The sequence below is a fragment of the Peromyscus californicus genome, unplaced genomic scaffold (genome assembly GCF_007827085.1).
Source record: "Peromyscus californicus insignis strain IS unplaced genomic scaffold, ASM782708v3 Scaffold_5__1_contigs__length_169319896, whole genome shotgun sequence".
Classification (NCBI taxonomy): Eukaryota; Metazoa; Chordata; class Mammalia; order Rodentia; family Cricetidae; genus Peromyscus; species Peromyscus californicus.
The window spans coordinates 160,186,191-160,211,011 of NW_026294573.1; the positions used below are offsets into that span (position 1 = coordinate 160,186,191).

The 24,821-nt window shown below is 48.1% G+C and overlaps 1 protein-coding gene across 5 annotated transcripts in view; it reads left to right on the plus strand.

Annotated features, from left to right (window-relative positions):
* The window catches only part of Pag1 (phosphoprotein membrane anchor with glycosphingolipid microdomains 1), a 150,245-nt gene that overhangs the window by 109,840 nt on the left and 15,584 nt on the right, over nucleotides 1-24,821 (plus strand). For all 5 annotated transcript variants that reach the window (XM_052715783.1, XM_052715782.1, XM_052715785.1 and 2 more), the window contains 3 exons: nucleotides 18,734-18,943; nucleotides 20,289-20,340; nucleotides 23,431-23,527. In XM_052715783.1, coding sequence (XP_052571743.1) covers nucleotides 18,813-18,943; nucleotides 20,289-20,340; nucleotides 23,431-23,527 — 280 coding nt within the window. In that variant the 5' untranslated portion in view covers nucleotides 18,734-18,812. The remainder of the gene's footprint in view (nucleotides 1-18,733; nucleotides 18,944-20,288; nucleotides 20,341-23,430; nucleotides 23,528-24,821) is intronic.

A 24,821-nucleotide genomic window follows, 5' to 3' on the forward strand; every position in this document is an offset into this window, starting at 1 on the left:
GCTAGAGGTCAGGGAGGCACAGGATGCAAATTGGCTTCTCTGCAAAAGGAGCTGGCACTGTGGAGCTAATTAAAATCCCAACATGCGCATATTGCATGAGAACTATAAGTTAAAATTGCATCTGAGCACACTCATTTGTTACCAGCCATCAGTAGTTTCTAGCTCAAAGAACTCAGGACTGTATTTGGTACTATTCTTGGTAAAACTACAGAGACAAGCATCCACTCACAGTCTCAGTAGTTACCATCGTTGGTGGTAGAGTTGGAGCTGCAGAGGCCAACAGGGAGATTATATTCTCTAGGACACACGCAGCATAAACACAAGGGTCTATCAATATGCTTTCATACAGGGACGGCAGAGAGAAAACAGTGAGTATAGCCAAATTGCACAGACAACAGGCTGGTCGGGGAAGGCATTTCTGAAAAACATGTTTAAGTAGGATAGAAAAATGAAAAGGAATCAGCTATATGTTACCCTGAAGGGTGATCATTCAAGAAAACATTATGAAAATTCAAAGGGGAGGGCATGCCCAACATCATCAAAGTCTAGAAAGAAAAATACATGGAGGGTTATGAACAAGGAGAAGGAACCAGCTCAGAGCAGAAGGTTAGGTCACCTGCTGATGACAAATCTCCAATGAGAGTTTATTAAACTGAGCTGAACAAAGTATCGTGTCCACTTCAGCAATGGTGATCAATAGAAAAGCTAAGATGGCCTAAAGCATAAAGAAAAGTTATTTCTTATCGAGATAATCTATTGATTTCTAGCACAGTCTTTACCTCTAAGGACTATAGATCATTTTGCAAGTGAATAAATAACGAATGTGTTTTAGTCGGCTTTGACACATCGCCTAAAAAAACAGCAGCATTGAGCTTCAAAGCCATAAGATTTAATACATTGCTTGTTGAAAATTTTCATCTTAGAATATACTTTATAATTTATCTACCAGATGAGTACCTTTATAACTTTGAGATTAAGATTTTGGAAGATGCAGAAACATGTGGAAAGAAGAAAAATACGTAGACATGGCAGCAAGAAATCATGGCTCAAGGGAGCCGGGAGCTGGCTTAGGATTAAAAGCACCGAATACGCTTCCGGAGGATGCAGATTTGATTCCCAGCACTTACATGTTAGCTCACAACCATCTGTAACTCCAGTTCCAGGGGATCTGTCCTCTACCACCACCAGGCACACACATGGTACACAGGCATATGTGCAGGCAAAACACCTGTACACATAAAATTAAAATAAATTTGGTGGTAAATGGCTCAAAATCTCTATGTTGGGATTCTAGGTGTTTGTGCCATGAGCTTAGACACCACTTCCTGGGCCAGGCTTGATGTAGGATGTGTTCGGGACTGGGCTGTAAGCATATGAACATTCTCCACTTACAATGGCTCAACTGAGGATTATTCAATTTGATGATGCCATGAAAGCTCTAAGTAGTCAGCAGAATCGATGCTTCAGATACTAAATTTGGATCATTTCCCAGGCTAGTGCTATGCAGTACAATGCTCTCTCGATGATGATGGTGGGTAGCATCACTGAGCCTCAGGCACCAGTCAGGAGCGATGGCTCGAGAAAACAACCATCACTGTGGAGCTCTGCTTACCATACTTCTATTTCTGGTGTGTTTGACTGCCCCCATTGTGAGCCAGAGAGCATCTGTCGGTTTATGGAATTGCCAGTAAGGACTTGTGTGGTAAGAACGCACGGGTGAACTGCATGTCTTACACTGTCCCTTCCTATTCTTGCTAGTGTTCTTGTAACGGGAAAAACAGCTGAGAGGAAATAGCATTTGATAGTTAAGAGTTTAAAATACTGGCACTGGGGAGATGGCTCGGCGGCTCAGAGCTCTTACTGTGGTTGCAAAGTGCCCAGGTTTGGTTCCCAGCACCCATATGGAGGCTCACAACCATCACTCCAATTCAGGGGCTCCGATGCTCTCTTCTAGTTTCCTATGATACCAGGCACACCAATGATTCACATAAATACACGCAGACAGAAAACTAAAACACACAAAATAAAAATAAGTCAACAAAGAAAACATTTAGACTGTCTGGCAGTGGTGGCGCACATCTTTAATCCCAGCCCTCAGGAGGCAGAGGCAGGGAGATCTTAAGTTCAAGGCCAGCCTGGTCTATGGAGAGGGTTCCAGGACAGCCAGCACTACTTAGAGAAACCCTATCTAAAAAAAAAAAGCTTAATAATATAAATGAACAGTTTAGCTCTGTGATCCTCGATCCTCATTATATATTCCAGTGCCTGGGAACATTTCTAGTGACCAGCCCTATCCCTTAGGGCATTTGACTTGGACACTTGTATCTTATGAAGTGTCTCAAGTTATTCTAATATGTAACCAAGGTTGAAAACCAGCAATCTAACCAAAGAAATGAGTGTTCACCATGAGTTGCAGAGTTCCCTTCAGCCTTTAGGGGAATGCTAGTTAAGTTTTATTGTCTTGGATCTTTGAGAATCTCCCCATATAGCCCAGACTGACATTCAGCTCACTGTGTAGCTCAGGATATAAACCTGCAGAGATTCTCCTGCCTCAGCCTCCAGAGTACATCATACCTGGCTAAATCTAATTAGATATTAATCATCTTAACATTTATGTATCCGACAGATCCGGTCTCAAAGGCTAAAGAGAAGACTGGAGCACAGCTCAGTGATAGAATGCTTCTTCAGCATGCTAGTAACCCTGCACTCAAATGCCAGTACTGAAGGGAATTTTTAAAAAATCTTCGGCTGAACCTGGAGACTCAGGCTATGATTCTAGCCACATGGGAGGCTGAGGCAGGAGAATCACAGCTCAAGGCTTGCCAAGGCCGCAGAGCAATTTCAAGGCCAACCTGAACAACTAAGTAAAAGGTGGTAAAGGTCTAGCTATGGGTAGAACTCTTGCCCAGCGTATACAAGGCCCCCATTCAGTCTGCAGTACCACATACAACAGTAAGCTTCATTTGCATTACCTGGAAGTTAAGAATCAACTCAGAAAAGTGAAGTTATAATAAAGACACATAAAAGTTTCTTCAAACGGTGTGAAATAAAACAACTTGTAATTGGAGTTGCTGCAGAGAGAGGGAAGAAAGAGCTAGGCTAAGATAATTGCTATAATTGAAGATAATTACACACTTTGAGCTCACAGCCAGCCGTGTGAAGGAAAAAGAAAAAAGGAAATAAAGGCAATATGACTTTGTATGTATTGCCTGGTTTTTCTAAAGAGAAGCAAGCAATTCACTGGGATGCAAAACCCTTCTTCCAGCTCTAAGAGCACTAGGTATTTATTACACAGAGGCAGAAAACTTCCTGGACCCCACAAATAGAGCAGTGGCATTCATTAACAGTTTTACCAAAAACACAGATAGACAGGTCATGTCAGCTTCTCATTTAAATATGTCACACAAAGCTGCTATTTATGACATGAAATACTCATGTCATAAGCTCATAGATTGAGCCGCTACCTCCTTGGCCTCCCAGCCCATGACAGTAGGAACATACTAGACACAATACTAACGCAGGATGATGCCCTTCAGCTCCTGAGAGCCACCCCACATGGTTGTAAAGCAGGGTAAAGGGTGTCTGTCAGGTGAAGTACACACTGTTAGGTAATGTGGGAAACCAGCCTTAGATCATCCACCCTACCCCTACCCTTTTTTTTTTTTTTTTTTTTTTTTGGTTTTTCAAGACAGGGTTTCTCTGTGTAGTTTTGCGCCTTTCCTGGAACTCACTTTGTAGACCAGGCTGGCCTCGAACTCACAGAGATCTGCCTGCCTCTGCCTCCCAAGTACTGGGATTAAAGGTGTGTGCCACCACCGCCCGGCCTACCCCTACCCTTTTAATTGGGATAGCCAAAGCATTCTGATGTGGCCTTTGAGGAGGCGTTAGTCATTTGGGAACTGTTCTGAGATCGTGTGCCTTGGCATCCTGGATGAATCCCAGCTACAGACCCAGACTTGGAACAATAGCATGCCTTGCACTGTTCTTCACTGTGTTCTCAGCAAAAGGAAGTAGAATGCATCTGTGGGTATGCAGTAGCCCTGCAATCTACCTGCTCCTGATAGACTATGATATGCTCACTTACCAGGAAGCCAAATAAGTCGAATTTAAAGAGTTTAGAGAACGGCCTAGGAAATGAATGTGGAAAAGCCTGGCTTGTTCTTGTTTATGGTAGAATACTGTGCTTAGGGTACAATAATCATAAAATATTTTACAAACAAGAACAAGATAAAGTCACTTAGGTTAGTTAAGTTAAAATGAGAACTATAAACTCCTTTCCCAGTAGGAATTACTAAGTATCAGTAACTGCCTTGCTTTCCTAGGTGAGAATTTTGTTTTAGGAGGGAGGTTTGTGGTTTTGTTCTTGAGAGGAGTCTCACTGATTTGTTCAGACTGGTCATGACACCCTGGAGTCAGGCAGTCCTCCCATGGTCTCAGTCTCATCAGAGCAGAAGGTCGATCACCACACTCAGCTCCTAGGTGACTCTTCATCTGTTCCTGAAATCATCTCTTGTACCGTTTCACAAATATACTTTGCTGGAAGTTTTCTTATAAGAGATCCAAGAGACTAGTGAGATCCTCCTCTACTGTATTTCCCAGAGCTGCCAGCATGGCTATGCAATGCACACTTCTCACCTCCAGAAGATGTACCACACGCCTTGCAGTCTACACCCCTAACAGAACCAGAACCATGCAAAGCTTCAATGGCAGAAAAGAGTGAATTCCTAACTACATGAGCAAAATCTCTTTGCGTTTTCATGTGGTATCTTTGGTTGGTTGGATTTTGTTGTTGTTGTTGTTGTTATTGTTGTTATTGTTGTTGTTGAATGTTTGGGGTCAAGGGCTTGGGAGATTCTTGGATTTTGTTGTTTTGAGACAGCATCTCGCTATATAGCCCTGGCTGTTGTGGAATTTACTATGGAGACCAAATTGGCCTTGAACTCCAGGAGCCCTGCCTGCCTCTGCTTCCTGAGTGCCAGGATCAAAGGTGTGCATCACTACACCTGACTTACGTTCTTTTTTAAAATGTTTTAATTGTGTGTAGATGGGTGTGTGCACGTGGGTGCATGCACGTGAGTGTAGAAGCTCTCAAAAGCCAAAGGTGTCTTATCCCCTGGAGCTGGAGTAACAGGTGAGTATGACCCACCAGATATGGGCACTGGGAACCGAATTTGGGTCTTCTGAAAGAGCAACAGGTTCTCTTAACCTCTGAGCCATTGTGTGAGCCTCTGACTGAAAGCGCGTTATAGTAACTTGCATTCCAATAATATCCATTTCCTTATTGTTAAATTAATAGAACTAACTTTGACACTCCGGGATGATGTAGTCATCACCATTTTTCTTAGCTTACTACAGCACGTCTTAGAATATGCCCTTTCCAAGTTCAGTTTTCCATGTCACCATCTGTCACTCACTTCCCTTCAATGTAATACCATCAACATTCCCCTTCCAGAAAAATGTGAAGACACAGCATAGAGCAGTGAGGACCAGAGGTATCAGAGCCATCCCTCATAGTAGCTCTCATTGTACAAGAGTAGAGAATTTTTCTGCTCTTCCCTTTCCAGAGAAAATGGGCATTGTGGGTAAAGTGACCGTATTGACTGCCCGGGTACAAAGTGCTTTAAACTCGGTGAAGGGAAAGGCTGTGCCTAACTTCTCAGTTCAATGCATCCATTCTGAGTTCCTTTGCAAGCCAGCCCTAACGCTGCAGCAGGGACATTTCAAACACAGCTCCTCCGTTTGGGAGCTACTGTGACGTTCACTCAAACCATAAAACTCTCCATATATCACTCTTAAGACTTTTCATAAACACGGTCTCAATGCATCACCTCCATTTTATTCTCCATTTACAGAGAAAATGGAAGATCTTGGGGGGAAAGATGTGATTTTCATTAGCTATGAAGATGTTCAAAATTGGATTTGCTTCAGTTCATTAGGTAGTATAATCGCATTAGTTACGTAGCTTTACAAGGAGCACAGTTGACCCCCAGAGTCTCCCTGAGAACTCCCTAGAGCTTCCCCTTCCCTGCCGTGGGACACACAGTGGGATTACACTTTTCATTTTTCAGAATAAACCAAGAAAAATAATACTGTATGTAGAAACCCTGCTCCCACACACCCTCCCTCACCCTCTATAGTGAGCCCTGCCTGATGCTGTGTCAATGTTAAGTAATTCTGAAGTTTTGAAAATTTGAAGCCACCTCCCTGGGGTCCCCATTAGGGAGATAAACAAATATCTAGCATATTAACCAGTGGTTTTATCCAAACTGTGGCATTCGGAATCTGTCTGAGGGTGTGCGTAGATGAGTCATATCCCTAACCTTCCCCTGCCACCTCCTGCCAAAACCCCTGGAGTGCAAGCAATTGTGTCAGCTTAACAAGAGGCTGTGAAGCTGCATGTCAGATCCACGACATCGCAAAGCTGCCTGAGGAACTGTGATGGGCAGGAGCAGGGACAGTGGGCGCTTCAGCTGCTCGGTGCGGATGGGATGAACACTGTAAGACTCACATGCTCGCCGGCCTGTGTTCTTTGAAGGATTTTCATTTTGGAATCTCTTAGGATGTAGGATAAAAATATAGACTGTGGGATCCCACTTTGAATCTATACCAGAAGATCTGACGGTCAGGTCTAGGCATCAGATTTCATAAATGTTTCAGGTGTTGTGAAACAGGATTGGAAAAGGTGAAGGAAAGAGAGATTCTGGAGGGTACCTTTGCTTGGGGGAGCCAGGGTGGGGGGCGGGGGCGGGGTGACTAGAGCACGTGCATATCACATGCTCTGCTGCAGACCCATGCAGTTATTGGGCAAGGCCACAGCAGGCATTGTCATGGGCCGACACAACACTCCCCTGTTCAGAAGTGACATGCTGTTCCACCCTACGGTCCTGTCTCTGTTTGAGACCCTGTCGTTTCCTCCATGTGGTTTTCTATAACTAGAGACTTTTTAAGCTCTCCAAGGCTTTAGCAGCTTTTAAATGGAACAATGAACTAAAAACATGACAGCTTCCTATTGCTGAGTTCCAGATTCACTCAGGTTGAACATGGTATGAGCAGGCCCTCAGCAGAAGACATGAGGGTTGGCTCTGGGCATCAGGTTTCCCAAAGGCCTCAGGTGTTCCAAAGCAGGATTGGGAAAGGGTGAAGGTGATTCTGGAAGGCACCTTCAGGGGCTCTCATCCTAGATCCCAGATCTTCTGTTCCACATCTGGCAAGAGAAGAGAGAGAAATCAAAGTATTAAAGTGTGTAGAACACACCTTCGTGCGCATGACCACCTTTCTCCATCATGTTCCCCACCTGACCAGCCACAGACAGGGTGAGAAAGCAGGAAAAACTGCCCTAAGAAGTCCCCTAGTTCAGTCAAGTGGTGCTTCACAGGCGTAAGAACCTAGGTTGGGGTGTCCAGCACCCATGTAAGAAGCCAGATGTGGCAGTGTGTGTCTGTAATCCCAGTGCTCTGGAAGCAGAAACAACAGGATCCCTGGAGCTCACTAGCCAGCCAGCCTAGCCAAATGAGTGAGCTCCAGGTCCAGTGAGACACTCTGTTTCAAAAGGTACGGTGGGAATCAGCCAAGAAAGACATCTGATGTCCCCACTGGACCTCCATACTCGTATTTACACACACGCACGAGCACATTGCATACACACGGTCACACGCACACGCGCACACTTCCAAGTCTGTCCTTCCATGTCTCGTCTTCCTCGATCACAGCCCTCTCACCCTCCTTCGCTCTATTTTCTACATCAGGTGACTTGGTTGACGACCGGTCATACATGCTTCTGTGAGGTTTTCAGCGCTCGTCCCGCCTCCCTCAAGTCTTTGCATTCTTAACCTTTGGTCTTAGCTATAAAACCAGCAGCTTTCTTCTGTCTGTGCTGGCACCTCCTGTCCTTGAAAGCTGGCCCGTCTTCAGAGGCCAGCTGACGCCGCTGGGAGGCTGCGTGCACGTGGGTGGTGGGCCTTTCCACCCTGCGAGCATGCGAAGACTGCCTTCGGAATCCGCCCGACACATTGAGGACAGTTCTCAGCTTGAGACCACATCAGTCCAAGGCAGTGCAGCTGCACGAATTCCGTGGAGCCTTTGCAGCCACGCTACACAGAGCCAAGCTGCAGGGACTGCGGCGGCGTGCTGTCTCAAATGTAACACAGTCGAAGGGAAGGACTCACGGCCTTTTGTTCTCATTCTGCATGCTTGAAATGTAATGCTAAGTTGTTTTTCTACTCGTGGCCAAAAATACATCCTTGATTGAGAAACTTTGCTCTTACAGAGTTGACCTATTTCTCAGCTTAAGATGTGATTGGATGTGTCCCGTTTAGCACACAGTGGGTAGTTAGAGAATGAGAACGGCAAAGAGTTAGAAATGTCCAGAGGTATGAGTCAAGAAACCAGTGGGGCCAAACCAAGAACCTGCCTCTGTACTTCCTCCCCAACAGAGACAGTCTCTAGAATGTCATAACTTCTGGAATCCCCTTGGGCTTACCACACACTGAGATGGAGCCCTCTCAAACCTGTGGGGTTTGCCAAAACACAAGCATTTGCCCTTAAAGAGCTTCAAGCTCAGCCGATGGTGGTGGTGCACGCCTTTAATCCCAGCACTCAGGAGGCACAGCCAAGTGGATCTCTGTGAGTTTGAGGCCAGCCTGGGCTACAGAGTGAAATCCAGGACAGGCTCCAAAGCTACACAAAGAAACCCTGTCTTGATAAAAAAAAAAAAAAAAAAAAAAAAAAAAAAAAAAAAAAGCTTCAAGCTGTGCCCAGCAGCAGCGGCTCGGCGTTACTTGTATATGAACCACTGAATATCTGGGGCTTTGCTCAGTTCTGGCATTTTTGTTAAAGGCTGTTGGAAATTGCAGCCAAAAATATGTACATATGCTAAGTACATGCTTTCTGTTTCTTTGTTTCATGGTTTGGGGAGGGGCAGGGTTTCACTACATAGTCCAAGCTGGATCATAATTCTCAATTTTCCTGCCTCAGTCTCCTAGGCTGGAATTACAAGCATGTGCCTGTAATGAATCATGAAATGTAATGTTCATAAAATGATAGGGACATGAAGTCAGCCTTGGTGTATACCGTAGATTATGGCTGATGTTTTGGAAGGACTGTGGGGTAGATTCCTGGTACTACATGCTGTGATTTTTTTTCCCTCATGGCATCTATTTAACTGATAAGACTTCCCATGAACCTTAGGCCCATGCTTCCTGGTGCATTCAAGCTATCCTTAGGCACAGCCGGGCAGCATGTGTGCCTCTACACACAGCCCTGCCTTGTTCACACTTGGAGAACCACAGCCACCTTCATGAAATGATAGAAGCTAGAAGCTGGAAAGGAATCTTAAATGACCATATTTCTCAAAAGGGGAAACTAAGGGAGGCCTGAGACGATTTAGATTCAGGCCACACAGCAGCTTAGTGGAAATGCATAGAACGGAATCTCCTGCACATGGCATGGGTGTCCACCATGCCTGTCTGTCTGTCTGTCAACTGCTGGACTGACAGAACTGCCTTGTATTTAAGCACCACTGGGAAAGAAGGCGCTGGAGACCTTATGGCCTCGCGCACTTCAAGGACGGTGAAGGCCAAGTTTCAGCACCAGGGAGCTAGCCACATAGCCTCTAGCTCTCCTTGGAAGGATGACAAATGTCTTCCTGACAGGACTCAAATATCTTACTGGCATGAGTTGAGGTGAAGGCCATAGGTCACCATCTAGACAGTAGCTAAAAATGGAGAGCCTTTGGCCCCTCCCGAATGGCTGAACTAGAACTTCCAGGTCATCAGTGAGCAAGCAGCTAAGATTACAGACTTGTACAAGCAAGCCGGCCGGAAGACTGTGTTTTCAACACATTTCCAGGAGGTAAAGTGCAGGACCACTGTTTCAGCCACTGTACTATATGAGCCATGCTTGACCCTTCCTCTGCCAGCAGGTGAGGGAGTCATCTCCTGAGCACCATGCCTTAACTGTCTGTGTCTGTCTAGTGTTACGGCCATTGATTGCTGTGGTGCTGGTTGCTGTGGCACAGTGAGGGGGTATTATGAACAGAGTACCTCTGTTATTGTTTCTGTTCTATTACTTAAGCCATCATCTGTCTTAAGTTTTACTTCTCCAGTCCTGAGGGTGACTTCCACATAATAAGCATGTTTGGACGTACAGTGCTGTTAGGGGGTGCAAGAGAATGATAAACTCATAATTTAACCTGTCCAAGTGCATCTGAGCCATGTGTGTGTGTGCGCGCGTGCATGTGTGTGTGCGCAAAAGCAAATGCACTTGTAGATGTGGAGATCTGGGTCAATGCCAGGTGTCTTACTTACACTCCACCTTACACTCACTGAAGTTGGAGCGCACTGGTTATGCTATACCAGCCGGCTAGTGAGCTCCAAGGAGCCTCATGACTCTTATCTCCCAGCACTGAGATTATAGACGTGTGCCACCAAGCCCGGCATTTATGTCAATGCCAGGGATCCAAACTCGGGTCCTCGTGCTCATACATCAAGCACTTTGCTGACTAAGTCATCTCCTTAGCCACAGATCTGAACAACTTTTAAATACAGTGAGCTGTAAGAGGGGGATTTGACTGGGAGGTATTTATGTCCAAGAGTTCATTTTTAAAAAAGAAGAAGCTGAAATCTGTTTGTGTTGTCTTGTACTATTATGAAAACAAGGGCTCAGTCAGTGAGCCTGAGAAGCCAAATAAAGAGGTCTGGAAGCAATGCTTAGCTGAGCGTGACGGTAAATAGACCTGGGCTCAGGCAGCATCCTGTGAGCAGCACATCCATCACAGCCCAGCTGCTGCCCAAGGCCTGCGAAGTGCTCTGGCTGCCGCGGAAAGACAGCCTGTGACTAATGCCCCATGAGAAGGAGCGCTGCCCAAACTAGTCGTGATGGGGACCGAAGCGCGAGGGAGGATGGGCAGCGCTCCCTTGTCCTCACTGTCTGCCATCATCCCTGGGAGGGATGAAGCACCGGGGAGAACCCCACTCTGGATGGCCTCTGAGCACCTAGTGCTGGAGAGGGTAGGGAGCCCTTCCACTGACAAGGAATTAACAGGAGCATCAGTTCCTGGTATATAAAACAGACTCAGTGACACCCATAGCAGAGGCCCACAGGATTAAATCAAACATCGTATACATGAGCTGGAAAGATGGTTCAGCGGCTAAGAGTACATAGTACTCTTCCAGGGGGACCTGAGTATGGTTCCTAGTGCCCACATCAGGTGGCCCACAATTCCTGTGATTCCATTCTAGGGTGTCTGACACCCCTGGCCTCTATGACACAAACCCACATATAGTCACATTAAATATGAATATTTTTGATCATAGGGAAAGAGGCTGGTATGCAGTATAAACTCATTTAGAGTTCTGGTGGGCTTTATTTCAAGACTGGGAGGTATGGCCGGTGTGTAGCCACCTCCTCATCCTGGGGAGCCTTGGTAAAGGAAGGTACCCACCCGGGGCTGTGTACCAAGGAGCACTGTGACGATCAGCTTGCTGTGCCCTGGTGGTCTAACAGGCAAACCTAACAGGCATCACTCCTGTGTCCTCACAGAAAGCCAACCTGAAAACAGAAAAGCAACTTCTTGCCGAAAGGCTTCTGTTGTCCCAGCCTGCTCAGAAGGCTCTGCCCCCTCAGAACTCTTCCTTCTGAAGCTGTGTTCTAAACGCCCACTGTGTGCCACACACTGAGGCAACAGCTGACACCCACAGAGGTCCACGGAAGAGACACTGGAGTGCTCTGTCGTTTTAATTTTGAGTCATGGTAGACAGGAAAACTTCAATGAGCGGGGCCCTAACTGAATGTGGAGGGGAGAGGGCTGTGAGCATAGGAACCTGTTTGGAAGAATGGCCCTGAAGCTGAGCACTGGCAGACAGGATGTCATCAGATTAAATCCCAGGTGGGGCTGTAGATGTGTAGAACTCGCTTTCCTCTGAAAAGGGTAGCATCCAGCTCCCTCCAGGGGAGGGGAGATGCAAAATGGTCCTCTGTGAGAGGGGAGGTGGGGACACTCAGCCTGAGGACAGTGGGGTTGCCAGCACCCAGAGCCTGCTCAGTGGTAGCAATGTGTGTAGAGCAACAGTGTCCCCAGAATGATCCGCTATGCTCATTCCCAAGGGAGGCTTTGGCCCCAGGACACACTGGGCTGCTTCAGCTGTTCCACGCGCTCACCTCTCTCTCCCTACTTCTCTCGCTTACACATAAACCACACTTGCATTTTGAGAATCTCTGTGCTCATCTTCCCACACAAGCAGCTCTCAGGAAAACTTCCTGTCCAGAACCTGTTGTTCAGCTCGCGGAGATGCTGAGATTTCAAAGGAAAGTAAGGTGAATGCGTTTTCTGCTAGGTCAAGTAAGCAAGCAGGCAGCATAAAGAGAGGCCTCCCAAAGGCCCAGCTGCAAGCTTGCTGATGTGGCCCACACACGGTCCAGAGGCAGGACAACAACGCCTCTTCACCTGCTGCCCTCCTACTCAGCCCAGACTGGGTCACCTTGACCCAGATGCAGGCAAGTGGGTCTCGGAGCTCTGTCTGGAGGCAGACAGCACAGGAGGCTAGAAATTACAAGCCCTCTTTTCCTCGCTCTTCTTTTCCTTCTCTCCTCCCCCAAATCCGCATCAGATCATAATGAGAAAAGGCAGTCATAGGAGTCACTCCCCTGCCCATCAAACCCCATCATGCCTCTTAACCGTTTGTGGGTGCGTGAACAAAGCAGCTGGGTTCCAAAAAACAAATGGCAGGCAGGCGTGCTCAGGTGCTCCCCATCAGGGTCTGCTCTCCTGTGTCCAGGCTAGGTCAGAATCCCCGTCGGGAGAAGTAGCCAAGCCCTGCTGACAGATGGCATAAGGATATTTAACTTACCCCTCTCGTAGGAACAGTGACCTTAGTCACTCTCCCTTTGTGCTGGTGGAGGGGAGACTTTCAGGGTAACGTGTTTCTCAAGCTGCGGCAGGAAGAAATATCAAGACACTGCTCTGATAGAAAGAATCTTGGCCCAGAGTCTCTTACCACCTTCTGATCTTTGGGTATCTTCCTTCCATGCTCCAATCTTGGTAACATCTAGATAACCATCTATGTACACTCCAAGACCAAAACCTTCACAGCACACCACAGAGGAGCAGAATATTTGCTTCCATTATTCAGGCGTATGCCACAGACCTGCTTCATGCTGTTGCTTAAGCAGGCTTGCCTGTGTCTGTCAGAGTCCCTTCAGTCTGAAAAGACAGCCAACCAAATGTAAACACTTGAGTTAAAACTCTCTCAGGGGATGTGGTGGTTCATTTCTAACTGTCCACATAATACAACCTAGAATAGCCTGGGAAGACAGTCTCAATTGTCTAGATCAAGTTTGCCTGTGGGGGATGGTTCTGGTTGTTAATTGAAGACCACTGTGGGTGGCACCATTCTCTAGTAAGGGGGCCTGAACTATATAAGAGGAAAAGCAAGCAAGCAGGATTATGTGCATGTATTTCTCTCTGCTCTTGACTGAATAGGGCACAACTAAATGTGTCAAGTTGCTGCCACTTTGACTTCCCACTAGTGATGGCCTATAACCTGGACTTGTGAGCCAAACAAGCCCCTCCTCCCCTGAGCTGCTCTCCGTGGTGGTGCTGGGAGTGGTTGTTGTCATAATGATATTTTATCACAGTGACAACAGTGACGTTAGGACAGAGGACATGAGAATTTTGTCCTGGGATTCATTTACCCTTGGCCCCCGCATCCATCACTGCATGCAGGACTGGGATCTGCCTGAGAGTGTGGCTCCTCGTGATTGTTAACTTGTCTGGTTCATTTGTAGCCCATAATGTGTCCTTTCCCCCCCATGGTTCACATACCTGGTAATGACCAGGCAGGAGCCGTTCCCATGGGGCTTGTGACTCTGCCCTCCTCCGTCCCTAGGAGAAGGATCGTCAGCCTAGATGGTTTCTCTCATCCTTAATTACAGGCCCACAGGACGGCTGTGAAACAGTAGTTACTGTCATTACTAACCCAAACCTGCTTCAAAGGAGCTGCAAGTGTCGGCCTAGATAATCTAACGCGGCAGCCATCCCAGCCCTGCAGAGTGGTGTTATTATGTGACTGGCTGTGTGTGATCAGAGCACCTACCTGTTAAGTGTGTTTGGCTAGAGAAGTAAACAGCTGCCATATGCTCTGTACCTTTTCATTAATTGTGTCTGGTATTTGCTTTTTTTCCTTTGGAATTGATCTGGGTGGCTGATAATCCAAGCTAATGAAGACAATTAAAATGCCAAGTACGACAAACACCAGAATTATTCAGCGCCTCTGTGAGGCTCCAGCCTGCTCCCTGGAGCCAAAATAGACCTATGCTGCCACCTTGTGGCATAAAATGGTATCTGTTTTAAAGGCCGGTGGTTTTAATAACAATTGAAGTTGTAGACTCAATGTATTTGACAGGATGATAACAGATAGTGAAGTTTTCAGCACAAAATAAGCAAGCTTGGTATGGTGATACACACATGTAATTCCAGCGCTCTGGAGGCAGGGGAGGTAGAAACAGAAGTTCAAGGCCACCCTTGGCAACATAGCCAGTCCAAGACCAACAAAACCTACATAAAAAAAACTAAATACACCCACTTCTGAATGAATTCCCAGCAGAAGTTTTATAAGCTGAAGTACTGACCTTCCTTAGTTAAGGAGGTGAGTGCCCACAGTCCCCCCAGAATTGACATAGGTCTGGGGGATGCAGGAAACCCCACGGCCCTGTCCAGTAATGCAGTGTATTTTTATTACACAGCTGTCTGCTACTTGATTGATGTCAGTGTATCCAATAACGAGGTATACCATAACACAAAAGAGCTGTGCACACTTGTCCACTGCCTTTCCAACTGTAAGGTACGCATGTGTCATAGTGTCAGTTAAGGTGCAGTAAAGGTAGACAGGACTCCTTTGCCCTGTATCAAATAATTTTTTAAAAAATATTACATGTGCACTCTAAAGTCAGCTATTCTGTTTTGGTTTTGGTTTTGGTTTGCTTTTGAGACAGGGTCTCTCCACATAGCCCTGGCTGTCCTGGAATTCACTATGTAGACCAGGCTGCCCTTGAACTCACAGAGATCCATCCACCTGCCTCTGTCTCATGAGTGCTGAGATTAAAGGTGTGCGCCACCACACCCAGCCTCCAAAATCAACTGTTCTTGATGAATCTCTTCAAGAGATGTAACATACATTTTACTGAAGGACCCGACCCCCATTCCTGCCTAGAAGGCAGAAAGCACAAGTCACAGTGTACACACACATATACACACACACACACACACACACACACACACACACACACACACACACACACACACACGACAGTGGGGCAGTGCATTCACACAAGAGAAGGGACCTTTCATCTCCACATAAAGGAGGAGACAGTGCATCTACACACGTTGGCAGGGAGACTGCAGGAGACACATATGGTTCAATTGTAGAGGAGCCTATGGAAATTCAGGGTGTAGTATCCAGGGAAGACATGGGGGGCAGAACTATGGGGGCAGATCCAGAAAGAGAGGGAGACAAAAGAGTATAAGATCTCTAAACCAGGAATACTCTCACTCCAGAGGTCAGAGGTGTGAAGGTACCCACCTGCCCTGGCACCATGTGCACACCCTTGATACCAAGCCCCTCCAGGGACCTTGTAGAGGACCACTGCTGCTACCTTGTCTCTCAGGGCTCTGCCCAGACCCCTGCTGGAGCCTCAGTCTTCCAGTAGAGTAGCACCAGGAGCCACTGCCTTGGAAGCTGTTCAACAGCTGAGACTGAGATTTTACCCTGGCTCACTGGGAAAGTGCTACCAGACAAGCATTCTTTTCATGGCGAGATTTTTGTGCAGATGAGAACTGGGGAGAATTTCTTTCTGTGCCTTTTCATGAAGTTCTAATTGAAGGGGGTAAGCCAGGAGTTTTGACACATTTTATGTGAGTTCCATCTTTTATTCCGTAGCTTGTAGTGACCCCCTTTCCTCTCCCTCCCTGGGCTGCCCTCCTAGGACAGTAGCCCACATATTTCCCTGTCTCCAATCAGCCCCTCCTGTTAAGGGAACAAGAGAGGAAAGAGGAGATGCGGTCAGGAACGGAGAGAGGCATGCGCTGGAATGGAGAGGAATATACTGGAGAGCCCCTGCGGCCTTCTGGTCCACCACTCTGCCTCTGAGCAATCCACACAGCCAGCTAACTCCTGGGAATTTTGTCCTTTATAAACAGCATTGATTAATCCGGTGTGTGAATGAAAGTCCTGTGTCTGTGCTTCCTAAAGTGTTTCATGGTTTACACCTACACCCAAAAGTTATTTCATGGGTCACCACAATTTTTTTTTTTTTTTTTTTTTTTTTTTTTTTTTTTTTGGTTTTTCGAGACAGGGTTTCTCTGTGTAGCTTTGCGCCTTTCCTGGGACTCACTTGGTAGCCCAGGCTGGCCTCGAACTCACAGAGATCCGCCTGGCTCTGCCTCCCGAGTGCTGGGATTAAAGGCGTGCGCCACCACCGCCCGGCGGGTCACCACAATTTAAATGCTTCTTTCGTGTGTGTTTTAGAAACCGATTGCCATGGCAATTTGTAGACACAGTTTAAAGAGAATTATTTTTTGCATCCTGAAATGTGGTAGTTATTTTATTCATGTAGAAGCAATTTGTCTGTGTATTACTTTGAGCCTGGCCTGTTTACAGGCATAATGTATAACCAGAGAAAAATTCTGTTACCCAAGTTCTAATGTATGCATTTATAGAGCATTTGAAGCATATTCATGTGGACTCACAGACAGAGAAACAGGATTTTCTTGGCTGCACTGGGCTTCAGCTACATATTCTTCATCCTTGAAGACTGAGATAAACATGTCATAGAGAAATCTGTGTTGGTTGAAATGGCTTGGACTTCCCCCTTTGGGTTACACTCTGATCTGTCACTAAGACACCCTAGAGGTGCCAGCATGTGCAGTCTCAGGGATGGCCACACTACAGTGCTGTCACTAAGTCAAATGACAATGTAAGCATCAGTGGTCTTTCACAAGGAAGACGTGGCTTATGGCTCATCATCCTAACACAGAAGTTATGTTTTCTTACTATACTGCTTACTTGAGAGGAAATTCCAGGCTGTTCCTTTTAATTAGAATGTTCTGGAACTAACCAAATGGGTGTTGTGTAAATAAGATCTCTCTTACCACAGATAGTATTGGCCTGGTGTGCTCCTCCATTTTCAATGTGCCTCTAATACTGAATATTTAACACCAGTACCTGGACATCCTCGGAAGCATTACAGTGGGAACAGGGGGCTGGTTCCTCGGTGGTCAGGAACACGGCCGTGTGGAGTCCAGGCAGCCAGACTCACGGTTCCAGAGCACTTGGACCAGGTTCTTTCCCTGCATGGGTCCAACCTGCTCTGTAATGGGGAAGAACAGCACCTCCCACTGAGTGGTGGTGGCGGCAATGCATGCCAATCATCTGGTGGCGTTCCTGGGACCTGCTGAGTGCTGGTCTTATGCCTACTTTGTGGTTCTTCACGAATCCATCTTCTACTGAGGGGGTGTCCTCAGCATGAGCTTCCACCCTTTCCTTTGAAAATGAATGACAGTGGGACATGGAGACAGACAGTGGGACATGGAGACAGACGGTGGGACATGGAGACAGACGGTGGGACATGGAGACAGGCGGTGGGACAGGGAGACAGACGGTGGGACATGGAGACAGACGGTGGGACAGGGAGACAGACGGTGGGACATGGAGACAGACGGTGGGACAGGGAGACAGACGGTGGGACATGGAGACAGACGGTGGGACAGGGGGACAGACGGTGGGGCAGGGAGACAGGGGGACAGACGGTGGCAGTGGGACATGGGAGGAAAACAGCATTTTTGCGAACTGTGTGTCTAGGGACTGGCAAGATGGCCCAGAGGTAAGGTGCTTACCACCGAGCCTGGCAACCTGGGTTCTGTCCCTAGGACCTACAGAGGAGGAGGAGAGGACGGACTCTTGCACGTTGTCTTGTAGCCTCCACATTTGTCCCATGGGGTATGTACACCTACACACACACACACACACACACACACACCTAGATCAATAAAAATGAATAAAAAATTTAAAGATGTGTATGTATGTACATGTATACATGTGCACCAAACATTTTATACTGCCCTAGATAAAGACATATTAAGTCCAAATAAACATGTTTTCTTGCTTTGGGGTGCTTGAAATCTTTATTGAAGACCTGAAGAACCTCCCTCGAAATAAGTCCATCCTCCAAATATATCAAGATGATACAGTACCCATTGCTCCGGATGCTCTGCTAGGCACTGGTGCGTTCCCAATCTGATTCTCACACGAGGAACGCACACGTCGGACCGCAGACTGGGCCGAGTGTCGGGTTCCCAGGCATGCCTACCTCCTGCCCACGTCACCCTGGCAGCTCTGAGACCTTGCTTATGACAGGAGGCTGTGCGTTTCTTACTTGAAGTGATCGTGTACAGAAGTGCTGGAGGATTTTCAGATTCTGAAATATAGCTAGCTAGCCTGGAGAAAAGACGCAAGCCTGGTGGTGACTTCCTGTGTGTTTCCTATTCATTTCATACTCAAACTGAAGGTCATTTTACGGGGCCAGTGCACATGCATCGGGCATCATGGACAGCAGTTTGTGGGGTGACAGCGTGGCAGTACTCAAAGTTTAGCTTTGGGTTTCCCTCTGGTTTTGAATTTTCAGCTCAGGAATGCTCAACCTCTCCAGCGAAGCGACTGCAAATGTGTCTTTCTCTCTGCAGGAGGATGAAGCCTCTAGACCCATGTGAGCACCTGTAAAGAGCTGCCTCCAGCCAGCCGCTGGCCACCCCGGCTCCCACCATGGGCCCTGCAGGAAGCACACTAAGCAGCGGGCACATGCAGATGCAGATGGTCCTGTGGGGAAGTCTGGCTGCTGTGGCCATGTTCTTCCTCATCACCGTCCTCATCTTTCTGTGCTCAAGCTGTGACAGGTGAGGACAAACACGCCTCTTCTGGAACCTAAACCTATTCCCTGTGCCCAGAGGAGCCTCTGTATGAAAGAGCCTCCCTGGCCCGTGTTCCAGGACATTCTTCATCAGGCGATTGGAAAGCCTTACTAATTTTCCTGGAGAGCAAAGCAAAGAGCCCCTCGTAGTATTTCAAATGTCTCAGAGTGAGTTCTTGCTGTTCTTTGAACGCATCCTTTTTTGTGTGTTGTCTTTTCCTAGCTGTGGGCATTTTGGAATCTGAGTGGGAGGCACTACATCTTTTTTCCACAGTTGGAGTTACTGAGGGTGCTCGCTCTTACGTGGCTTGGGAGAGCTCATGTATTATTAAAAATGTGTGTGGGGAACTGCCCTTTATGAAGAGACAGATTTGTTTTCCTACAAGAGAGACTCGCTGAATGTGGAAACATTTTTTTTTTTCATTTTAAGCATTACACTTGTCTCCCTTTGCTCAGGGGGAAGTGGAGTTCTTTGCAAGCAAGAACAGTCAGAGAAGGCACAAAGTGTGCAGGCTTCCGGTGTTGCCAGAGCCCGTGGGGACCCGCTTAGCCAGCTCCCTGCTCAGCTCTCTCAGTCTGAGAAGAAACGGGATGATATTTAGAAGTCTGATATGGATCCCACCCTAAAATCTGTCAAGAAGGGAAAATCCAGGCTTCATGTAGCCTCTCCTAATCCCTGCTAAGCATGGCACCAGGTCTTCAGGGCTGGGACAAGCCTGACCTCCAAGAAGATGAGAACATGGGAGACCCTAGTTCTACCTCCCACGAGCTTGACGATTCTGCTCTTGCAATGACTTACTCTCCCGCTAGGTGTCACCCTCTCCTCACCATAGGTAGAAATGTCATCTTTACTACTGACAGCTTTCTTTAGAGACTGTTCTGTGTAAAGCACGGTCTATTTTTACTCACTGGACTTTTCCATAGACTAGAGGTACATATGACTCATTCTGAGAGCATGTCACCTTCCTGATGTGCCAATGTCGTATCTCCTGTACTTTCTCTCATGTACTTTCACAGCATGTGACTCCACAGACTCTCAAGGAAGATGAGATCACTGTTAGGATTTGCTAGGGAAAAAAAGCGCTGTCCGTCATCTGAGCGCTCCAGGCACAGCCAGACCCTGCTTGCAGCCTGCCTCTGTCCGCCCATCGTGAACTCGATCCTCGGCTCACTGGGAGGGGACTTGACTGTCAGTTGTGACTCTTTCCCTCTCTTAGCAAAATAAACCTAGTTCATAAAACCAGGTAAACATTAGCCTAGAGAAGCGTGGTGTCCGCTTCACTTTAAGGGACACACTTGACATCAGAACGACGTCTTCTTTTCCACTGCAGAGAGAAGAAGCCGAAGCAGCCCAGTGGGGACCACGAGAACCTGATGAATGTGGTAAGCCTCGGTGTGGCTGTCTGTCTGTCTGTCTGTCTGTCCAATGACACCTGCCCAGGCATGTTGCTGCTGGTTTTTGACCCCCGTGAAGCTGGCATGCGGAAGTAGACATGAGCTGTGGCTGTCTACAGTCTGCATGTGTGGCTGGGGGCGGGGAGGGTGCGCTTCGCCAGGGCTCCCAGCGGCTTCTGAAGCAAAGGCAGTCACCGGACTGCCTGGAAGATCACACAGGGCTCCAGCCTGCTGCAGGGGTGTCTTCGTGTCCCCTCGGGTCTGAAAGGGCCGTCACAAGAGCAAGCTGGATGACTCATAAGATTTATTGTCTCTCCACTCTGGAGAGCAGTCAGGCATTCACGGTGTTGTCACACTAGGTCCTTCCTGAGTTGGATCTGTTCCCAAGTTCAGTTCCTTAGTTCACACTTCTCGTCCTTGTCTCCACCTTCCCGCCACCTTCTCCTATGGCCCTCATGTCGCCTTTCCCGCTCTGAGTGTCTGTCCTTAAGGCCAAGTCCCCTGCTTTCATAAAGACACCAAACACAGAGACCGGAACCCACCCTACCTAACCTCAGCTAATGTAACCTCAGCCTCAACAAGTGTCATCTGAAGTGGCCCTGTTTCCAGAAAGTTAGTCTGTGCCCTGGGGAATAAGATTCTAACCTATATTTCAGTGGAAATACAACCATTCACCAGGGCCTGGGGCCCACAGCAGAGCCTGGCCTTGCTGCCGTCTGGGATCCTCAGCATTTGACGGGCTCTTAGTGGGCCCAATAGTCTCAAGGATCCACCCACCTGGGCGAGAACCGGCCTGAGGGTGTCAGTCTGTCTGTCCTTTGACTCAGTTGTGCCCTTAGGTAGTAGCGCAGTCTCTGCAGCTGTATCCACAGGGCTGTGTTAAGAGTGCCCTCTGAGATTAAATCCCAGCACTCGGGAGGCAGAGCCAGGCGGATCTCTGTGAGTTCAAGGCCAGCCTGGACTACCAAGTGAGTTCCAGGAAAGGCGCAAAGCTACACAGAGAAACCCTGTCTCGAAAAACCAAAAAAAAAAAAAAAAAAAAAAAAAAAAAAAAGAGTGCCCTCTGAGCCCCAGGGCAGTGCTGGGAGAGAAGTCGCTTTCGCTCAGAGCAAGAAGGAAGCGTGAATGCATCAAAGTCTGTGGGATCCAGGTTACTTACACTCAGCGGGTGTGTTCAGAGCTGATACAGGAGGCACCGGACTGCCCGAACTCCCACTTCCCAGTGTGCCCATGGCCCAAACAGACAGGAAGCTGCCAGGATTCCCTTCCTGGCTCCTCCTCGACCCCAGGGCGCTCTCCCTTCTGTCTGTGTGAGACTGTTGTCCTCACCCATCCCAGCCATCCTGACCCTCAGCATCCTCCCTCCCTTGACTGATTTTTCTCACTGTTTGCACGTCTTACGTTATCCCCACTTCTCTTCTGGTCCTGGCTTCTCCAGTCTCTCCCAGTGATTGCCGTGGGATGGAGGAAGCGGGTAGAGGGATAGGCCTGTCCTTCTTCACCCTCCACCTTCCTCAGAGTCAGGGGGATGGTGAGTTGTGGCTGAGGCTAGGCATCCACCTCTACCCTCTTTCCTCTCGAATGAGGGTTCTCAGCCAGGCCTGGACCATTAGGAATAGCACCACCTGGGAGCCGGTAGACAGCCAGGGTCCCGGGGGTTGGACCCAGCCTCCAGGGCACTCTGACGCAGGTCAGTGTGGATGCCACCATTCTGGCTCTGTCCCTGCTGTCCTGCCCGAGGTCGGCAGCCGTTGGTGAGGTCAGCAGGTGAGCAGAGGAGAAAACTGCCTCTTCATCGTCTTCCTCACACAGGATGCCCTCCCCACGCCTTCACGACATGACTGTCTACCACAGTGCGCACTCACAAGGATGCGCGCTCATACTGGCGGCGAGGCCTGCACACACGCTGTTGCCCACCTAGCTCCCGCGTTTCCTAAATCATTCAGTTTGCAGGTTTGTTTCTCACAGAAACTAAGGTGGCGAACAGCGGTTCAAACACGGCTTGTGGGAGTTTGGCCATGGTAGGTTGGCTATACAGGACGCCTTCCACTGATCGCCTGTCCTGTGCCCTGAGGACACTGTTTTCATAGTATGAGCATCTGGAACGTGGAGCAGCAGATGTGAGCGGCATTGGCATGGAAGAGCAGGCTTCCTGGACATTTGGGCATCTCCGTACAGTCAAGGGCCATTCTCTGCCTGTTGTTATTGTTATTTGATTTCCCCTCAGAATCAGGAAGTTTGTGAGGCCAACTCCCCAAGACTTCTGTGCAGGATATGTGAGAATTTCCTGTGTGATCTATCCTGGAGGCTGGGCTGTGTCTTGGGCAGCAGAAGCCATGAACATGAAAAGGATGGGGTCCATTGTACGCCCATTTGGGGTGCTCTCTGGGACCAGTTGAGTCCTGGAAGAGATGCCTCCAGGAGCAGCTTGGTTCTGCATGCCCCTTGTGACAGCGCCACCTGTCACGTTGTTCCAAGCAGTGTCTACACGCCACCATCACTCCAGAGGGACAGACTGTCAGTCCACTCTTCCTTCCAAGTGCCTGTGTGTCTTTGAGAATAGGAAAGATGCGCAAAGCAGTTTTTCAGGAGTTGATCATTTTAGTAAAAAGCCTGAAGCCAGAGCTCTGAAATAGACTCAGAAATGTCTGGCATTAAATACTGTGCTGGCCCGACTGAAGTCTCTTCCTAGCTGGAGACAGCAGGGATGCTTTTGCTGTTTGTTTGGCAACACCTGTGTTACAAGGATGGCACTGGTCCCTGCTGGGGTCTGTTCTGACCCACACAAGAATTTGTGGTCTCCTTTTGCCTCAAGCTAAGGAAACACAATGCAGCTAGAGCCCTGGAAGAGTCCCAGTGCCCCTGAGAGTCCAGAACCGCATCTTCGGAAGTAAGCTTAGCCGTTCTCCGTTGGTGAGAATGGTCCCCACTTGACCCCTGACGGTGGCTCCGTTGTCTGCGGGACTCACCTAACTGAACTCACGGATTCTGGGGTTTGCTTTTGACTGCTCTGATTTTAGGAGTATCCTCCTCTGGTGCCCCGCAGATTCTTACCAAAAGATGTATTTGGTTTTTCAGCCTTCGGACAAGGAGATGTTCAGCCATTCAGCGACCAGCCTGACAACAGATGCCCTGGCTAGCGGTGAGCAGAACGGGGTGCTCACCAATGGCGACGGTAAGCGCTGTAGAGACACCCCGTGAAAGTACTCATTTTCCAATAAGGTAGCTCACAGGGCTGAAATGATGACTCAGTGGTGAAGAGCCCTGCTGCTCTTCCAGAGGACTTGAGTTTGATTCCCAGCACCCACATGGCAGCTCACCACCGTCCACTACTGCAGTTCCCGGGGATCCAATGCCCTCCCTCCTCCGGCCTCCACGGGCACCAGACATGCAAGTGATGCACAGACATACATGCAGGCAGAACTCCCAGACATGTAAAATAGAGATTTTTCTTTTAAGTAAGGAAAACGGGCAGCTCAGAGACTGAGGAGTCTATCCCAGCCCAGTCGTTATGATTACTAGTTTTAGCCGGAAGTCTCATTTGCATAATGACACGTGATATCTTGGTTTTTGGCTGCGGGGTGCCAGGAGCCCTGTTAGAAGTGTGTAGTTTACTCCAGCCTTGAGAGCTGGCTACGCCTCGCTGCCCTCGTTACTGCCCCACTGACAGGAGGCACTGAGTGCCCACGGCGGCTGCATCCAATGACCACAGACCTGGAGTGGAGCAACCTCATTAACTGTCAAGGTCACAAGTATGAGCGGTAGTAAGATCCAGGTGCAGGCCTGCCCACACTTCCCACTGGGGCTGATGGGGAGACTTCTTGCCTTCTGCAGCCTCCTGTGTCCTTCATCTGTGGCTTCTCACTGAACCTTTGAATCTCCCACTTGATGTGGGATGGTCTGTATGTCAAATATGTTGCTGATTGGTCAATGAATAAATCACTGATTGGCAGTGGCCAGACAGGAAATATAGGCGGGACTAACAAGGAGGAGAATAGAGCTGGGAATATAGCTGGGAAGTGGAAGGCTGAGTGAGGGGGACACTGCCAGCCGCCATGATGAGAAACAGCATGTGAAGATACCGGTAAGCCACAAGCCACGTGACAAGGTATAGATTAATAAAAATAGATTAATTTAAACTGTAAGAACAGTTAACAAAAAGCCTGCCACGGCCATACAGTTTGTAACCAATATAAGTCTCTGTGTTTATTTGATCAGGTTTAAGTGGCTTGGGACTGGCGGGTGAGAGAGATTTGTCCTGACTGTGGGCCAGGCAGGAAAACTCTAACAACACCCACTGGCCTTCCTCTTCCACTCTTTAGACATCATGTGGTCTCTTGGGCTTGTCTGGGCAACCCAAGTTTCTCTACCCATCTCAAGGTCAGCTGATCACACACACACACACACACACACACACACACACACACACACACACACACAGCTGCTGTGTGATACAGCATGAAGTTTCC